We start from the raw sequence: 19,094 nt of genomic DNA, 5'->3' as shown, positions 1-19,094 counted from the left end.
TCCATAGCAATAAACACAGATCTAAATGGTCTTTAATGACAGTTGCATACACCTCTACTGTATATATGAGCCATCATTCATTTAACTCATCTTCTATTGAAGGATATTTAGGCTGTTTCCAATATTTTAATATCATAAACATCATAAAGTACATCTTTGTGCTCACGTTTACATACCTGTGAAATTTTTATTCATTAGGATAAATTCCTAAACAAATTGCTGAGTAAAAGTGTATCATAATTTAAGTGTTTGATACATATTGACAAATTTGATACATATTGCCTTCTAAAAAGGTTGTACCAATTTCCCCTCCTGCCAATAGTGAACAAGAATGCCCATTTGCCCACATTCTTGTCAATTGCTTTAATCTTGACCAATCTGGGAGGACAAAATTAACAATAATATTAAAACAACAAACACATACATGTATTTATTAGCTGTTTTCATTTTCAAATAGGGGATACTTTTAATTTTTAAGTTACCCCTTTTCAGAGCAGATATTTCCAGGGCTTGAATAAAGAGTTTTGGTTTGTATCCCCATTCCGTCATCGGTGTGACCCTGGGCAAGTGTCAACTTATTTGAGCCTCACTTTCCTTGATTTTAGAGTAACAGAATGCAGCTCAATAGGCATTTAAAGCTTAAATGATGTGTGAATGCATCTAGCACACTACTAGACACATCGATATTAACTGAGTCTGAATCTCCTGCAAGTAAACTCTTCCTACCTTCTTACCCTCCATCCCAATTAGTGGTCTATAAGAAAATTTTAAAATTAAGCATCCGATAAAAAACCTTGGAATTATTCTCGTGCTATTTATAGAGATGACCACAAAAGTTTGCAACAAAGCAGATGACGTCAGTAAGAATGCTCCTAAGTGAAGGTTAGGTAGGCAATGTAGATCTTTGGAATAAAAATGACTCCCAAGAAAATACTTGCAAGTCAAGTGTAATGGACCATCAAATATACATAAACAATGTGGGACAGACAAATGGAAACAAAATACAACTAACATGAGTTTATTCCCTGTCAAAATGCTGGTCCATCATTGCTTGGGCACGGTTTGGGATATTTTCCACCACGAAGCAAATTTATAAGCAATATACACACTGTCTAATTCCTCTTTTCAAAGACAGCTCAGATATCAGTATTTGAAATTAATAATTTTTATCCCAGAATGGTGAGATGAAACCATTTAAGCAAATGATTGATGATAGTCTGGATGTTAGATAGACAAACTTCAGGTGCAATCTAGATAGCAGTCTTGGTACACCAGATACCAGCAATTTTGAAGATATTGTGAAGAACTATATGATTCATTCATTTTACAAATATTTACGGAGCCATATTATGTGCCAGGTACTGTGCTGGCTTTTAAGGACAGAAAAATGAGCAGAATATAGGCCTTGCCCTCAGGGAAGTTTCCATGTTGTGGAGGAGAAGAGAGATGTCAACTGTCAATTCCAGTATGGGGCAATAGAGGGAGGCACGCATAGATTCCGTAGAAGCAGCCTGCTGAAGATGGCATCAGCCGTCAGGTGAATGCCCTGAAGAACTCATAGGTCAAGGGAAGAAAAGGCTGTGTCAGTGACTGCTTAGTGCACATTCACAGAAAAACGCTGGGTACAGGGGGAGATATCAGCTATTCAACAGGATAAGGGGAAAAGCTCTCTGAAACCCGACAGAGGAGCTGGCAGAGAAGGCAGGGTCTACATCCGAGAACACTCTGAGACGGCTTTGTGTGGAGAGCTCACGGAGAGCTGCCAGTCAGCGTTAGAACTGAGATGAAGCTCTCCCACGGAGTTCCCTATTCACCACTCGTTCATTTATTCCCTCAAACCTAAGTTCCACGAGGGCACGGATCTTAGTCAGATTCCATCTTGGCTGTATCCCCAGCTCCTAGAACAGTGCCCCTGGCACAAAGGAGGCTGTTGGTAAACACTTGTTCAATGAATGAATCGATGGATGAAAGAATTCACTTAACTCACATCAAATGACCACAGAGGTGGGTGCCCACAGCAGAGGAGCAGGATAATGAAAAGGGCAGAAGGCGCGGCGAGGCTTCTGTGCCTACTGAAAATTTCTGGAATCAACAAATGACTTTTCACATCCATTCCTTTTCGTAGGAGCTTGAATCTGCAGTGCCTTCTTTGTGTAATGTGCAGGACAAGAAAGAACACAGGCTTTGAAGTCAGACAGATGCGGGTTCAAACGCTGGCTCCTCCAGATCGGGGAGGACCTGAGGCAAGTCACACACCCTCCCTGCGTCAGTTTCCTTACCTCTAAAATAGGAATTGTATCTTCCGGTAGGCTGTAAGGGTTAAACAAGAAGAAACGTGCACAGCTCTGGGCCCCGTTCCCTTGGCCCTCATGCCACCCTTCTAGCCCCAGAGACGGGGCTGTGCAAAGCTCTGGTAGAGCCGTGGGCCTCCAATTCCCTGTGTATCCATCCTGGAGAGCTTCTCGGGCACTCTCCTATTTCTCTTAATCCCTTCTGTCTTTCCAGGAGCCTTCTCCAAGAGCCTTCCTTACTTTCTCAAAAGTGTACAGTAATCTCTACCTCCTTCCCCTTTTCCCCACCCTCACTTTCGGTTCCAATGATTTGTGGTTCACATAACAGATGTCACTGTTCTGTTCACTAGGGCAGACGCCTTTCCTTCCTTCCTAAAATGCTTGCATCTTACTTGGTACCCAAGTAGCCAACACGGTGCCTGGCTTCTGGCAGATGCTTAATGAACATGACTCATGGTAATCCTCACTTGCCATACTCACTGAAGCTCAGGTCAGGAAAGTCATATTACACAGGCTGATGTACCAACTGTGACACATCACTGTATGCAGTGAGTGACAGACCATCATAACACTTCTCAAGAAGCTAATACAACTGATTATGTCAGAAACCCCACAGCTATTTTCAAAGACAACATATTCTCCATGTTTGGGGGAAATTATAAAATGTGACAAAAACCCTAACAAGTACATAGGATCTGCCTGGAGGATTGCCCATGGGCGCTCCAAGGATAAAGATGAGTGAAATTCTTTACTCATTCCTGTTTGCTGATCGGAGAGAACATTCGGAGGCTCTTTCTTGGTTTCGTCATGTATCTTAGTCTCCATATCACGAAGTCATGGAAGTATTCTCTCATTGCCCACAGCAGGATGCAAGATTTCACTCCTATCAATTAACATTGATGAATGCACCAATTAGAAGGCAAATCTAGTCAGGAGGACTGGATCACTCAATAGAAAATTCTGGTAATCCAGCCACAGTGGCATCTGCTTACCATATCATTAATCGGTTATTGCTAATCTGACTTGGTCTTTAAGATGTCCACAACAGTCACACCCTAGCAGGGTGAGCTAGTCAAAAAGATCACTGATTAACAATATTTCTAGAGTTCATTCTCTATGCTAAGCAAAATCCTAAGTAATAGGGTGAATATAAAAGAATTAAAAGAAATGATTATCTCTCAAAAATCATACAAAGTAAATGGGAAACTAGAATCTACTGATCTATAACAACTTGAGGACACTTAAGGGAGTGATTCTCAAAGGGTGGCCTGCACAGCAGCAGCAGCAGCAGCACCTGAGAATCTGTTAGAAAGCCAAATTTCTAACCCCAGACCTACTGCATCAGAAACTGGGTGGGGCCCAGTAAGCTGTGTTTTTAACAAGCCTTCCACATCATTCTGATGCACATTAAGTTTGAGAAACTCTGCTTTACGTCAACTAAGCAAGTTCAAATCAACAGAACACCAAGAGGTGACACAAGTGCTGAGTAATGACACGGGCCTGGGTTATTCAGAGCATCCTCGATGACCTCTCTTTGACGGTACTGGCATATCCAGATGCAAAGCGAAAAGCAGTTTAACACAGAGCCATCAATCCTTGATTGTCTTGATTACCTCCTCTGAATTATTAGTGGCAACTTCACACGATTCCAGGCTCATTTCCCCAATTCAGCCAAAATACTTTCAGACTACATCACTAAGATAAGCTAAATTGGTCTCAGAATGGTTTACAATATATAAAGGCAAATTACTGCTTCCTTTCATAACATGTGTGATCCGGAGCTGCCAGACTAGGACAGGTCACAAGAATTAAAATCATACGAAGTCTAATCCAACTCCGTCCCCTCCTAGTCTTAGCACACGGTCAGTCTGGGAGCGTTGTGAACATGCAGGCCATGATCCGATGGGGAAGACAGCCAGGCAGGTCCCCTGCACACCAGTGGTGAGCACGGCCTCCCCCAACTGCTTACCTGGGGCCTTTATTTGGCCTGTCAATCAGACTAAGGCTTACTGTGTTTTGAATCTCAGTTCCTGTCCTGAGATCCTTTTTCCCAGCACTGTACCTCCAGGTTACTGACCTTGGTCTGTTAACCTGACCTGATTCCTGATGACTTCCTTATTAATCGTTCCTGAATCTGGACTCCAATCTGACTAAGATTAACGCAACCGTACTCATTTAGCAAAAAAAAAAAAAACACCAAAAAAACCCATGAGCCTATCTCTTTGATGCACAGAAGGCTAGGGATCTACCCTTTTATTATAAAGTCCTGGAGGGGGAGAGGCCATAAATCCTCTGGAAATGGTTTTCGTGCAGTGTTTCTATCTATCATCATAAAGACAGTCATTATCCCCACTTTGTTAATTTACTCAGCAATGTTTACTATAGCGAATTTTTGATTATGTGAGTTCATAGAGATAATTTAATTCAATTTAACTTATAAGTAAACACCTGCTCTGTATAGGATAACATGCTAGGCCCTGAAGAGATGGCCCTACACACTCAGGGAATGTGATAGACAGAGGAACGGCCCCCAAAGATGTCCAAATCCTGATACCAGAGACCTAGGAATATATTACTTTACAGGAGAAAAGGGACATTCAGGTGTGATTAAATTAAGGATTTGGGGATGCAGATATTTTCCTGGATTATCTGAGTCGACCCCATGCAGTCACAAGGATTCTTATAAGAGAGAGGCAAGGGGGCCGAAGTAAGAGAAAGAGGTGATGAAGACGAGGTCAGAGAGAGAGACAACTGGATTCAAAGATGCTACACTGCTGGCTCCAAGGATGGAGGACGAGGCCACGAGCCAAAGAAGGCAGACAGCTTCTAGAACCAAGAAAAGGCAGGGAACGATTCTCCCTAGGGCCTCCAGAAGGAATGCCAAGGACCTCTGACCTCCAGGACCATAAAATAATTACTTATGCTGTTTTAACCCACTAAGATTGTCATATTTTGTTACAGCAACAACAGGGAGTTATAATAAATACAGAGAGTTATAATCTAGAAGAGATACAAGATGACACAGACACCTTTGCCGTAATTCAGAAAGTGGCAAGTATAAAATAGACATTGCTATAGAAATGTGAATAAAATGAGTACTTCTGGCTGGAGAGATTAGGGAAGCTTCCTGAAGGATGGCAGTTCTGCTGGGCCCTGAAGGCTTGGGGAGGATTTCAAAAGGGGGAAATCCAGGAAAGAGAAAGAGCAAAGGCAGAGTTGGAAGGTACAGAATCAAACAAAAAGCCAACCTCAGCCCTTATGACCAGGCATTTTCTTAAGGACAAAAATCATTTGATGAAAACTTGATATATTCCACTCAGGATATAGTAGGTCTCCAAGTTTGTAAAAAAAAATTGTAATAGGGGCTGGCCTGGTGGCACAGCAGTTAAGTTTGCACGTTCCGCTTCTCGGCAGCCCGGGGTTCACCGGTTCGGATCCCGGGTGCGGACATGGCACCGCTTGGCAAGCCATGCTGTGGTAGGCATCCCACATATAAAGTAGAGGAAGATGGGCACGGATGTTAGCTCAGGGCCAGTCTTCCTCAGCAAAAAGAGGAGGATTGGCAGCAGATGTTAGCTCAGGGCTAATCTTCCTCAAAAAAAAAATTGTCATAGTACTCAATAACCATATTATATGTGATAATCTATCCTAAGAGTTTAAATACAGAAATAGAGATCTTGGGGAGGAATTCCCTCTCTCCACAGAACACGACAGAGCTGAGGATGAATCTGGCTCATTTTCAGTCAGGCAGGCTTGACAGAGATGGACAGAAACACTAAGGGTCAATCGAAATAAACAAGAAGGTAATTCTTTAAAAAGGCATCTATTACCGTTCACAAATTAGACATTTCCTAAGCCCTGGCAGGCAGATGAAACCATACAATGGACTCCAAGTGAACTGACCATACTCAGCAGACCGGAGGCTCTGAGCTCACGCGGATGCTGATAGAGACCATTAGGATCCAGTCCCTTTCCGGTAGGTTTTCATTGTTGTGCTTGTCCGAAGCCAGAGCCCAGGTTTGATCATGAAGCAATTATCCTGATAAAACAAATTTTTAAGCCACCCCGTTTTTCGAGGTAGAAAGGAAGGAATAGAATTTTCCAGATTGTTGATCAGCATTACCCAAATTCACCATCACTCATCCTCTTGGCATTACTCATGAAAGACAATGTCTCCCCATGATGACACCAGCACTCAGGTACCTCAGCAATATTTGCTTTCTTCCTTATCTTCTGGTGAAATTGACTCCTTTTTGTACTCTTCACATTCATTCCAGGAAAATTCAGAAGACCAGCTAATCTCCATTGGCCTGCTCCTGTAAGACTGGCCCAGAGCTTCTACAGAAGGGTCCATAGTCACACCACAGGCGCTGGAGTCCTGGGATGGAGCTGCATCCTTTGGAGACCAACTCTTTTCACAAGAAGAACTGGGTATGTTGCAAGCATCCTCATTTCTCTGACTCCCTGTCTTTCTCTCAAAGCCCAGAAACGTAACCTCAGACTGGCTACACTCAAAGGGAATTTTCTGAGTCATTCTCTCTTTTCTCCAACCTTTATCAGGAGGCAGGGAAGAGTTATTCTGGTTTTCATCATTTTCCACTGGAATACTTGGTACGTTGTCCAAGAACAGAGGAGAAGGACACCTGAAGGACTTCAGTGAGGCGGGAGGGTCTTCAGCAAAATACAAGCTGGCCGGAGCGCTCTCAAGAACGGTCAGGACCTGAGGAACCAAGAAGTCAACACTGAGTTCAGCTTGAGTCACCTTTCTTCCTTTCTTTATCTATCTATTTATTTATTTTTGTGAGGAACATGGTCCCTGAGCTAACATCCATGCCAATCTTCCTCCACTTTGTATATGGGACACCGGTCACAGCACAGCTTGATGACCCATGTGTAGGTCCACGCCCGGGATCTGAACCCCTGAACCCCAGGCTGCTGAAGAGGAGAGCACAACCACTCAACCACGGGGCTGGCCCTGAATAACCTTTCTTTTTACCTTCTTTCTGTCTACCTATTAAGGAGTATTCTCTGATGCTCACAAAATAAGTTCAACCATAGAATTTTGAATAAGAAGGGATTAAAGATTAGGTAAACCTCTTCATTTTAATGAGTGTATTGACATGAAGCCAAGAAACTACACTGAATTAAATTTCAAGAGACCTGACTTCAGACCCAAATTTGGCACCCACTACTCTGTGACCTTGGGCGAGTCTCATCATTCCTCACTTCCACCTTAATCTGTGGAGCGCTGGAAGGGGCTGGGGGACAGCAGACTCGATCTGGGTTCTCAGATGCCAGGATTATCTAAGAGAGCTTTCAGATCCCTTAGCCCCAACCTAAAGATTAGCATTCAAAAAATATGGAGATGGGGGGCCCAAGAATCTGAATTTTAAAAGCATCCCAGTTGATTTGAATGTGTAGCTCAAAGTGAGAACTGTTGACCTGATATAAAATTATATATAACATACCTTCATATACACATGTAATTTAAAAAAAATATATAGAGAGCTTTACAATTTACAAAGTGCTTTCACACACATCACCTCATTTTTTTTTGTATGCTTTTTGGTGAGGAAAATTGGCCCTGAGCTAACATCTGTTGCCAATCTTCCTCTTTTTTTTTTCCTCCCCAAAGCCCCAGTACGTAGTTGTATATCCTAGTTGTAGGTCCTTCTAGTCTTCTATTTGGTACGCCTCCACAGCATGGCTTGCTGAGCAGTGTGTAGGTCCACACCCAGGGTCCAAACTGGCAAACCCTGGGCTGCTGAAGCAGAGTGTGTGAACTTAACCACTTGGCCACGGGGCCAGCCCCACATCACCTCATTTAATCTGCATAAACAATATTACTATTCTCATTTTATAGATAATAAAGTTGAGGCTAAAAAAGGGAATCACTATCACCAGCCACTAAGGAAGCAGACCTGTTGCTTGACCTCAGAACACCTGGCTCCTGGTTCCACGTTCCTTCCACTATACATCACATAGCTCCTCTTGGTCCCAAGATTCCAGTTCACACAGGTCTTACTGGTGGTGTCAGGCCTAGAATACAGTTCTCCTGACTCTTAGGCAGTGCTCTGCATATTCTGATTAAGTCAACTCCTTGCTTAAAACCCTTTCATGGCTCTGTGATAAAATAGAAACTTCTGGAATGGAATTCATGTCTTACCTCCTGGAACCTTCTATCTTTTTTTTTTTCCTTTGGTGAGGAAGATTGTCCCTGAGCTAACATCTGTGCCAATCTTTCTCTATTTTGTATGTGGGACGCCGCCACCCCATGGCTTGATGAGTGGTGCATAGGATCTGAACTGGTGAACACCAGGCTGCTGAAGTGGAGCATGTGAACTTAACCATTACACCACTGGGCTAGCCCCCAACCTTCGATCATTTTACCCACGCCGGCTTTTCCCTCACCCCCTCCCACTTCCATGATGCTGAACTACCTGCAGTCTTAGTGCCTTGAAATCCATCACCTGTGAGCCTCTGCAGGTGTAGATTCTCTCTGCCTAGGATGTCCTTCCATCCTTACTGCTGCCTAAATCCAGTCTGTTCTTCAGATCACAGCCTAACTATCACCTCCATCAAGAAGCTTCCCTGACTTCCACAGGCTGGTAAGTATTCTGACTCTCTGCTCCCACGTGGGCCTGGACTCCCTTCTGCTTGAGGACAGCGACTATATCTTGATCACTTGTATCCCCAGCACCCAGTACAAAGTCTGGCACCTGCCGAGTAGGCACTAAATAAATATTTGTTGAACAAATAAATAAGTGAATGGCTGATTAAATCCCATGAACAGATGAGTACATAAAAAAATCAATAAGGGAAATACACACTGCATTTTTAATGGGCCAGATCTCTTAATGAAGGTTGAATAAAATATTCTCTCCAAACGACTTAGGTCTTTTCACTAAATTTTCTGTGGTGCCTGGTTCCACTCAATAATGACCCCTACCAGAGTATCAAATAATGTGACCTGTTGACCCGGAAAAGCTATCTATTCGGTTAGAGTTGTCTGTTGAGGGCTGGATTTGTCTCAATGATAAAAAATTCACTTAGACACACAATTTATCCAGTTTACATTTTCCAGGGGCTTAGTTTTGAATAAAACCATGTGCATACATACTTCATCCATCGATGGTCTCAACTTGGCCCGTGTTGCAGCACACTGGCCCGCCAAAGAGAACAGCTTGGCAGAGAAATTCCGAGGACAGGGACACACTTTCTTATCTAGATATGAGAGACATGAATCAAGGCCTCTCTTCTCCATCAATTCCATAAGAAGATCCCTCTAGGAACAGGAGAAGACAAGCTTATCATTTAGAACTCCATCGGAAAAACGACCAAGAGACAGGCGCAGAGACGAACACAATTCTTACCAGCTGGATGTGCTTTGGCTCATCCAACACCACTTTACAACCTGTCAGAACTTCCATGATTACCTACAAGGAATACACAGAAAGTCAGCTACATTTGTTAAATAGATACACACAATTGGTTGCAACAACTAACCTTGACGATGAATATAGTTCATTCTAATTAACGACTTTATATTTTATTGCTTGACTGACTGCATAATTTTAATGTAAAAGACAATAAGTAACAGGAAATCAATAGGTCTAAAAGTTAATGCCCTTAAAAAAATTCTTAGAATTTAGAGCCTTCTTGGCGACAAATACCCCCCTTGGTGAACTCACAATCCCAAAGCTGTAGACGTCGGTTTTGACGGTGAGTCGGCCCTGCCTGACGTACTCCTCGGGCATGTACCACAGGTGTTTCCTGTTGCAGCCGGTCACGCTGATGGTGCAGTGCTGGTGTTCAAGGTGGGGTCGGAAGTGAGCCACGGCAAAATCAGTTAGTTTGGGTTGAAACTGATCATCCAAAAGTATGTTTGCACTAAAATCGGGATCAAGGACAAACAAGACAAAACATCACAAAGGCATTCGGGTGAAAAACAATGTGACAAGCTCCCCTTCACATCTGGTTACTTCCAAGTGTGGACAAAATAAAGCCATATGCAATTTTCCACGAACTAGAGCACATTTTCCCATTTTTCTTACAGTATAAATCCAAGTGTTGTATAAAACCTAAAACAAAAGCCTGCCCTAGGAAGACTGGGCATTTCCTACTTACAGACACATACATGCAGTTGGTGGACACAGCCGATGGCTTGTCAACAGGAGAAACTAAAGTTCACCAAGCAGCTTTCCTTGGGCTCTCCTTACATGTGACAAGAACAGTAACGGAGCTCTAATCAGCTAACAATCACGTGTCTGCTGCGTGCATGGAGCTGTGTGTGCAACGCTCGGCTTAGCAGAAGAGAGCCACTAACCTGTGGTGATCTGAGGAATCTTTGGGAGACCCTGCCTTAAGGATACCCTACTGCACTATTCTACCTCCACGGCTTATTTGTGCTTGAGTCTTATTTAAAATGCAAATATCTGCAGAGGCCAAGGCCAAGCGCTTGGAGTCGGTGTTAGCTGTTCGTCCCATCAAAAGCTTAATGATCACTTCACCTCATGGCTGAGTGCTCCCTTCGGAGGGCCATCCCAGCAGGGATGGGAAAGGATGCGCCCATGCATTTCACGTGGCACACAGCCTGCATTGGGGCCAGCTCTGCCTTTTCCTGGCTCTGGAACCACTGGCAGGTTACTTCACCCCGTAAACCTCAATGTCATCTTTCCTCACATGTGAAATGAGGGAAACAACAGAACTGGCATGGAGAATATAAATAACCTACTCCTGGTACACCGTAATGCTCAACAGATGGTTGGTAAGACGAAAACGAGTAATTAATCATAAGAGAGCAGATGGATGTTGATAAAAGAGGTGGGTGGGCCAGGAGAAAGTTGCCCATGTCTCAGTGTTGGTTAGGGCTTTTTGTCCCCTGCCAACAAAGCTTCTAATACCAGGCCTGCCCATCCAAGATGCCAAGTGGCATAGTTGTAGTACTACACATTGTTATTAAAAGCGGTAATAGCTACAGGATAAGAAGAAGCAATTCTTAATGCTGAACAAATACTGGACCTTACAAAAGCTCCAGAAGCCCTTGCTGTCCCCGTACAAATAGCCAACAGGCAGACAGTAGTTCCACGGGTCTGAAGTGCAGGTATGATAACGATTCAGAGGATTCCGAGTCCTAGTTCTACTTAGAGGACGTGAAGCTAAGGCTTCAAGGATTCTAGTCCACACCTTGTCTAGCACTGTGTTGATGACAAACAAAGTGAAGAGACACCCTAGGGCCCTTTAAGGATGGAGAAGGACACGTTCTAGACTTTGTCCACTCTCTCTCCTCTAATGCTGGCAGGAAAATGGTGAGATCCAAAGGGACGCTCTTCGGCATGGGCCCCAGGGCCCTCACCGGATGTGTGACCCTTGGGTTTATGAGGAGAAAGTCAGACACGGCCTGGCCCTCCAGACTTGTATCAATAATCACAGTCCTCATTTTTCTCCTTGCTTTGTATTTTCTCCCCAGATACTTCAGGCCTGGCAGCTTCTAAGGCCAGCCTGGGCCTCACGGATCTCTGTCACTCCTCATCCATCCTCTGGTTTTCTCATCCAGAGAGCAGCGTTGACTATGCTGACATCCCCTGAGGATGAGGAGTACACCAGAGCCTACGCTCTCTCCAGCTCTAGATAAGAACAGACACTCAGTTCACAATTACTTCTTCCACAGGTGCACGCTTCACTAGTTCACATCAAGGCTGGGGCTCCTGGAGATGCCCTGACCACTCCAGAGTGCTGGGGCATTGAGTGCAGGAGACTGCCAGGGGTGCCGGGAGCTGAGGCGGGCACAGGGGGCCCCTAACTCTCATTCCCAGGACCCAAGCTTCTGACCCTCCAGCTGCTGCCTCACCAAGAGCCTGGCTCTCTTCTGCACACAGCCACCCTCCCTCGCCGTTTCTTTCAGCCCAGGAGGAGGATCGAAAGATTCTGAATGCCGAAGTTTCAATGTCAGACATCTAGCCCTCTTCCTCTTCCCCCCAGCTCTAAAGAAGGAATAAAGTCATAACACGCCAGAACCATGAGAATACAAAGGCTGAATTTGTGAAACACTTAGAATCTCTGAAGAACAGGTCTTTTCTAAAGACAAAAGGAAAAAAAAAGCAAAGACAACAAAACCCATAATCTAATCCATTTATTGACCCTCAGAACCACTGGGGGCAGCCTTCAGCAACTGGTGACTCATGCTTCTGTAAGTGTCGGGCAGTGTGCTGGGTGAACACAACGAGTTACCCAACAAACCACAGGGGACACTGGGTCAGGGAGAGGCCGTCAGGAAGAATGTGCAATTGTTCTAGGGCATTGCGTTTGCACTTTGAATAATGGTATTTGGTCAAAAGACAAGTTGTTTACCAGCGGACTTTAGGGTGTAACATAAATTTTGAGTCCAGTGATTTACTCTGTTCTAAATAAAGGTTAATGGAGCTGAGGAAGAATGTTCTGTTTTAGGAAAGTGGGAATTGCAAAAGGCCCTTCGACAATCAATTTTACCATAATTCCATCCCCTTCTTCAACCTTAAATAGAACGTTCAAACATAAAATGCCTTCAGCCACCATGCAGGTCAACTGATTACGTTTATCCTGTGGGCAAAAAAACAGACTAACAAAATAAAGACAATATAAAATAACTAAGATCATATAACGATATAATGCCAGAAACGGTGGCTTGCTAGCTACTGTGGTCACCAAAAGAGAGAAGAGAAACATCCCACAGCCTACACCTTCACTGTAGTGTTTCTACAACCTACTTCTTTTTTTCTTTCCCACGAGGCTACTTCCTGTAACAGAAAGGCCATCGCCTCTCTAGACAATTCCTCCAGCAGAAGGATCAGCCGTGGTGCACTAAAAAGCAGGTGGGGAAAATCCGACAGCAGGTGGTGAACTGGGATTCTGACCCTGGGGGTGTTACTTAATCTCTCTGTTGCTAGGGGTCTCTAGGACAACTCTTTCAAAAGCTACAAGAATTGCTTTCTTTGCTCACTAGGTTGTCTCCTAATTTAGTTGAAGCTTTTGGGCCTTAAATATAAAGGGAGATGATACACCTAGATTATAACACAGGATTTGAATTCAAGCGCAAATGCCACGTTTTATGTGTAAGTGCATGATTGGTTTTTAAAGATATTTATTTTTAAAGTATTTTAGGGGGAATTTTAAGTGCCCAGTAGTCTAGCCCCTGAGTGCCTGGCAACTCTTAGGAAAAGTTCAGGCTCCACCCAACCGGCCCCAGAGATAAAGAGGATCCAGCTGGCTTCTCCCTGACAGCCTGAAGCAATAGGACATCTTGCTGTCTGTGTCACTCCTGTTGCAACACCATGACACCCCTCACCATGATACCCTTCTTTCCCTCATCAGATGAGGCAAGACCCAGTTTCTCCAGGAACCCACAGGTTACTGGAAAAGGGCACACTCTCCTCCCCCATTTCAGCATGCAGCGCATCAGGCCTGAAGTGAATAAAGCTGAGATTGTTTACTCCCCACGGGGTTATGGAGCTTTCTCTTTCCTTCCCATGGAACCCAGGCACGACCGAGAGACATTATTCAAGCTTGTTTTTGCTTAACTGGTGCCTTGTGAGTCCAGGCTCTCTGTGTACAGGCCCAGCCAATAAGGGGTAGTCCTGCTTTATATGTGAAATTGTGTCTCTAACCAAACCAGCACAGCTTCCCTGAGCCTCAGTTTCCCTGCAGGAAAAAGGATGTAACAATGTTGACCTCACAGAGCTCCTACCAGGATTAAAGGAGAGAACGCAAGCAGGGCGCCTGATACACACGGAAGGCCTGGAAACGCACTTTAAAGGACGGAGCCTGGCCACTGTCCATCCGACCGCCGCCCCCCGTCCCCCACACCCCGCACCTTACCTTAAAGCCCCAGGAAGCCCCAAGGTACCCTGGCTGGTTACCGCTAGAAGTTCAGGGACACCAATTTAAAGGAACAAAGGTCCAGAGGGCGGCAGGATCACCCTGGAGATCTGAGGACTTTCAAGCCATCAGCTGAGTTTCACAATAGTTCCAGAGAAGTTGTAGAAGAACAGACTAAAGTAACATTCCCAGATATTTTAAGACCATGGAGAGAAAAAAATATATATTGTTTGGCAATGTATGTATCCATGTGTATAAATAAATGAATGTTGGGGTTTAGAGACGGTGGTGATAAATAGAATTAATAGGGGAAATTTTAACTTATGTAATATTTAATTGCTTTGGCATCCCTTAGAAAAAAATGAACATATTTAGATATTTTGGAAGAAGACAGACACTACAAGGAAAATAGGAAAGTCTGAGGAAAAAGAATTGTTAATACCTAAAATGTTTCTAAAAAACAAAAATAGTTTTTCGGGGGAAGAGAAAGAGAGGGAGGAGATTGGTTCATTAACCAGTCAGTCAAACAAACAATCAGACTCTGCATTCCCTGAGGACTTGGCCATCCCTGCCACCTGCCAACACTGCGGTGGGGGCAGTGAAGAGCTTGGGTCCTCAGGCAAGGGTATCGCAACGTAGGAGGGGGCCCACCTGTGGCTTCCTACCCTCCTTCCCAGCCCCTCAGTCTTTCCAGTCCCTCACAAAGGAAATCCTCCATGCACTTACCACGACCACACACCTCTAATCAATTTCTATTTTGTAAAAATTCATTTTTAAGCAAACAGCATCTTCCTTCCTTTCTTTCCTAGGCCACCTCCCTTGTACGAAAGATTCTTTCACTTGGCAGGACACAAACGACAATACCGACGAGAGAACACGATCCTATAGGAAACATTACACACGTTCACCAAGATTATCTGCTCGCCTTGGAAACGTTAGCAGGAAAGACTGTCTGGGATGAAAAATGCTGGAGATAAAATGCATTTCCATTTAAAATTGCTCATAAATGTGAAAACAATTAAGCTCGCCATGGGATAGGATGGAAATAACAAGAGTTTACTGCTTTCAGATGCTCTTATGTGATCCTGTAATTCGAAAACATCTTCGTTTCCCAAATAAAAATGTGAGGGTCTTTTGCCAAGATCGGAGATGTCAACTCTTCAAGATTCTTTCTTTTAAATCCTTTTCCTCCTCAAATTCTACCATCTGGAAATGAATTTTGTTTTTATAACATTCTCTTTGAAGAGTTCAAATTACCTAGACATTTTGTGCTAACTAAACCACCAGACTTCTTGAAAATACCTTTGAGATGTGGGCTTGGCTTCCTCCTTGGGTGTTCCGCAGCTGTGTCCTTGATAGTCTCTCCCGGGAAGGTTATTTACTCTCACTGCTTGAACAGGGCAAAGATGCCGAATGCAGATCTCTAGGCCGCATCCCCCTTCCAAGGCGGCTGCCTACTGACATTTCACTCGGAGCCCAAGGTCAACATTTCCGAATCTGCACCTACGAATTATGTTCTCTCCTGCCCAATTTCCCTGCCTCCGCCGGGGAAACCAACATGCTGCCAGGAATCCCGGCTCGGAATCCTTAATTACCTAAGAAGAGCGTGACTGGTGGACCCACACAAACATGGAACCCCACCTTCCTTCCCATCTCCAGACACGTGACAGGGCCAGACTAACCTCTCCAGTTCTCTGCTTTCTCCTCTGCCAGGCTGAGACCAGTGATACCTAAACTCAGCGTTGTTGGGAGCATTAATAAGTTATTCAGTGGGCTTTCACGTGAGGTCTAAAGTCCTCTGGCTTTGCTGAGCTCCCCAATCCGTCTGCAGCCCAGCAGCTCCCCTGCATGTGTTAGCATTTATCAGTGCAGTCAGGATAGACAGCGCTTACTGCGGTCCCCCTCACCTGCAAAGTACTCCCCGTCCCTTATTTTTATGGAAATCCTCTATGCAGCCTAAGATTCACTTCCTCAGGAAGTTTTCCCTCTAAAACTCTGGATTCCCGTGGTCCTCCTTTCTCCAAGTTCCTGCTGTACAGACTGTATTTACCATTTGGCACTCAGAGACCAACTAATGTTGTTTATATAAGCATAATGTTGAGTTTATAGAAGATACTAGGCAAACATTTGTTGATATCATCAGTCTGTTAGAGAGAATTTGAAACCATAAGTAGCCTTAGACCACTCTGCATGTGGCAAATATGTGGCCCAAATATCGCCAAAACTCCCTCCACGATTCTTGGCAGACATCACTAATTGAGTTCAGAACACACTCACTCCAGAGTCCCTTTCAACACTGCAGGTAGAAAGTCATTACCAATCAATCAAAGAAGAAATGTGAGACGAAACTCATTTGTCATCGCTGCGGGTTCGTTTTCAGATTCGGTAAATGAGGCCACGTGATTGAAATGACTTGTTCTATGCAAAATGGCTTGTTAGTGATAGAGCCAGGACTCCAGCCTCGCTCTCCTTTTTCCCTGTTCCATGCTCTGTCGATTTATGCAGTTAACTGGAAGAAACATCTTTTTATTCAGCTACTCATAAAAGATTAAAAAACTGTCGATTACAAAGCAGAAATGAAATGAACTTTTATCTCTTCTTTTCTTTAACTGTATGTAGATAATCCCAGTGGCAAAATAACGGCTGATGGGTGAGTCATAGGAAGACAGATTCTAGCTCAATATAAAGGAAGTTCTAAGAACTAGAGCTGCACCCACATGGAACTCTAACCAGGTGTGTGCCAGGATCGCAGGACGGAGGATGACATGCTTACGGGAGTGGGAGAGGCCAGTCTCCATTACGGGAGTAATCAAGCTCACTGCCAGCCCTGGGCTGCACTGTGCACAGATGACCTCACCTCATGTCACAAGCAGGAGGAGGGGCAGGCTGCAAGAGAGCAGACCCAGCCTCTGGAGCTACCTTACCCGAGGTTGCATGCTAGGAAGTAGAAGAGCAGGGATCCGGGCTGAGACCTGAGAGACCCCAAAGGCCACACCAGTGACCAGTGACAGGAGACAGGGACCTCAGTGAGGCCACTGCGGTGGTTCCTGAAAAAGAGGATGGGCAGAGAAAAGTCTAGAGAGAGAGTGTTTCTGGAGAAGAGGTATTTCAGGACTCTGCCTAACCTGCTCTCTGGAGGTGCTGCCCTAATTCCTGGGCTCATCCTTGCTCCGCAGCAGTGGGACTGGTAAAGCTTGGTCAGGATTCAGGAGAATGTGGGGTCATCTCGTTCCCCGGTCCCCAGATCCATGAGTCCAGAGCACAGTACTAGATGAGGCAGGTGTAAGATCACGGAATTTGGAAGCGCCAGCCTGACATCATCTCGGTTGATGCTGGAGGTACAAGTGAGAAAACCGTGACCTGAGAGGACAAGGCTGGGCGCACACAGTTGCGCTTTGCTCACACAAAGGGTGTTGCCCACACTTTGGGCTCCAGGCTGCTGAATAATGACCTTGCAATCTTCGTTTATTAAACTATTTTAGAAACCATGAAGGTATTAGGTTATCAAGCTCCTTTGTGGCTAGAAGTAATTACAGAGAACGAATGAACTGTTAGGGTACCTTAGCAATTAGACACTCCATCTTGGAACTTCTGATTATTCAGTTTGAGGTGGAAGGGTCTCATGGCAAGTTACTTTTTTCTAATAAATTTTATTTTTATTATAAGAGTAGAACATAATCCTTAAATATAATGTTTAAGACACAAAGTAGAAGTAAAATGCCATTACATAAAAAGCCATAGTCTCTCCATCTAAACAAAGCCTTATTTATATTTTGGTATGATTTACTTTTAATTTTTTTTTAATTCATGAATTTGTAGTTCTACAGAGTTATAATTGTGTACTGTATACTACTCAATTTGGCTTTTTTTCACTTACTCTCACTTAACGCATATCGTGCCATGTTATTTCATGCTGTGAAAAACGTTATTTAATAATGTCAAATGATGTAGGATAAACTCTTCTGTGATTCATCAGTCTGAGGCCCAAATGCAGGACAGAAAATAAAGGCAATAATATCTTCCATTGCTCACTCTAACAAAAACAGAGCCTTATAGAAAAAGTCACTATTTAACACATTTTGAGGTGTCCTTTTTAAAAATTTTTTGGTGAGGAAGATTGGCCCTGAACCAACATCTGTGCCAGTCTTCCTCCACTTTGTGTGTGGGTCGCTGCCACGGCATACCGGCTGATGAGTGGTATAGGTCCATGCCTGGGAACTGAAGTAGGGGTGGCAGAAGCTGAGCACGCTGAACCTAACCACTAGGCAACGGGGCCAGTCCCAAGGTGTCCTTCTTTGAGCCAATTCTCAGGGCTGTGCAATAAAAGACATCTCTCCTAGAAGCTGCCTTTCCCCATAAAGAATTATAAGATTAATGTGGCAAAGGCAGAAAAAGGGATTTCAGAGCTCCCTAAAAGCACTAGGCTGTCCATAGAGGGACCCAGAATCAGGGAGGCCCAAGTTCAGAGCGAAGTGAAGGATTCATTTAAAAGAGATTCGGGAGGGTAGTCTAGGTCAGCCAATTCACGTTTGGCCAGGACCGCTGGGGACCAAATGTCATTACCATCTGACAGATGCTCAGCACCCTGAATGAAATGAGTGGGTCTCATTCCAGTTTCTCGAGAGCAGCTGTGCACATCACCAAGGAGACGGGGAAACCACCTGTCAGAGTTGGCACTTATCAGCATCTTTGCTCTGGGCTCAGCAGAAGGGCCGAGAGATCAGTGGCTATGGAAGGGGCTCATTTGCTCTGGAACAGATGGGGACACAACGGTGAGCCCTTGTGAAACACAATTCTCAAATAAATGCCCGTGGCCCCAGAACTCCACACCCTGACACATGCCTGGGTGGGCGTAGTCTATTTATGATTATGTTTGAACCTCGAACCCTTTGGAAAACCCAGAAAAGCAACAATCATCAGCAGCCCCTTAACCAAACTGAAAAAATAAAA

The 19,094-nt window shown here is 44.3% G+C and overlaps 1 protein-coding gene across 3 annotated transcripts in view; it reads right to left on the bottom strand.

Annotated features, from left to right (window-relative positions):
- Positions 1–870: 870 nt before the first annotated feature.
- IRAK3 (interleukin 1 receptor associated kinase 3) overlaps positions 871–19,094 on the bottom strand; it is a 68,820-nt gene continuing 50,596 nt past the window's right edge. For 2 of the 3 annotated variants that reach the window (XM_044755565.2, XM_044755564.2), the window contains 4 exons: positions 9,983–10,181; positions 9,665–9,727; positions 9,412–9,576; positions 871–7,011 (listed from right to left, as the gene is read on the bottom strand). In XM_044755565.2, coding sequence (XP_044611500.2) covers positions 6,496–7,011; positions 9,412–9,576; positions 9,665–9,727; positions 9,983–10,181 — 943 coding nt within the window. In that variant the 3' untranslated portion in view covers positions 871–6,495. The remainder of the gene's footprint in view (positions 7,012–9,411; positions 9,577–9,664; positions 9,728–9,982; positions 10,182–19,094) is intronic. The other variant, XR_006518031.2, reaches the window with a different exon arrangement.

This window comes from Equus asinus, chromosome 22 (assembly GCF_041296235.1).
Source record: "Equus asinus isolate D_3611 breed Donkey chromosome 22, EquAss-T2T_v2, whole genome shotgun sequence".
Classification (NCBI taxonomy): domain Eukaryota; kingdom Metazoa; phylum Chordata; class Mammalia; order Perissodactyla; family Equidae; genus Equus; species Equus asinus.
This window is presented reverse-complemented; position numbering and strand designations above follow the sequence as displayed.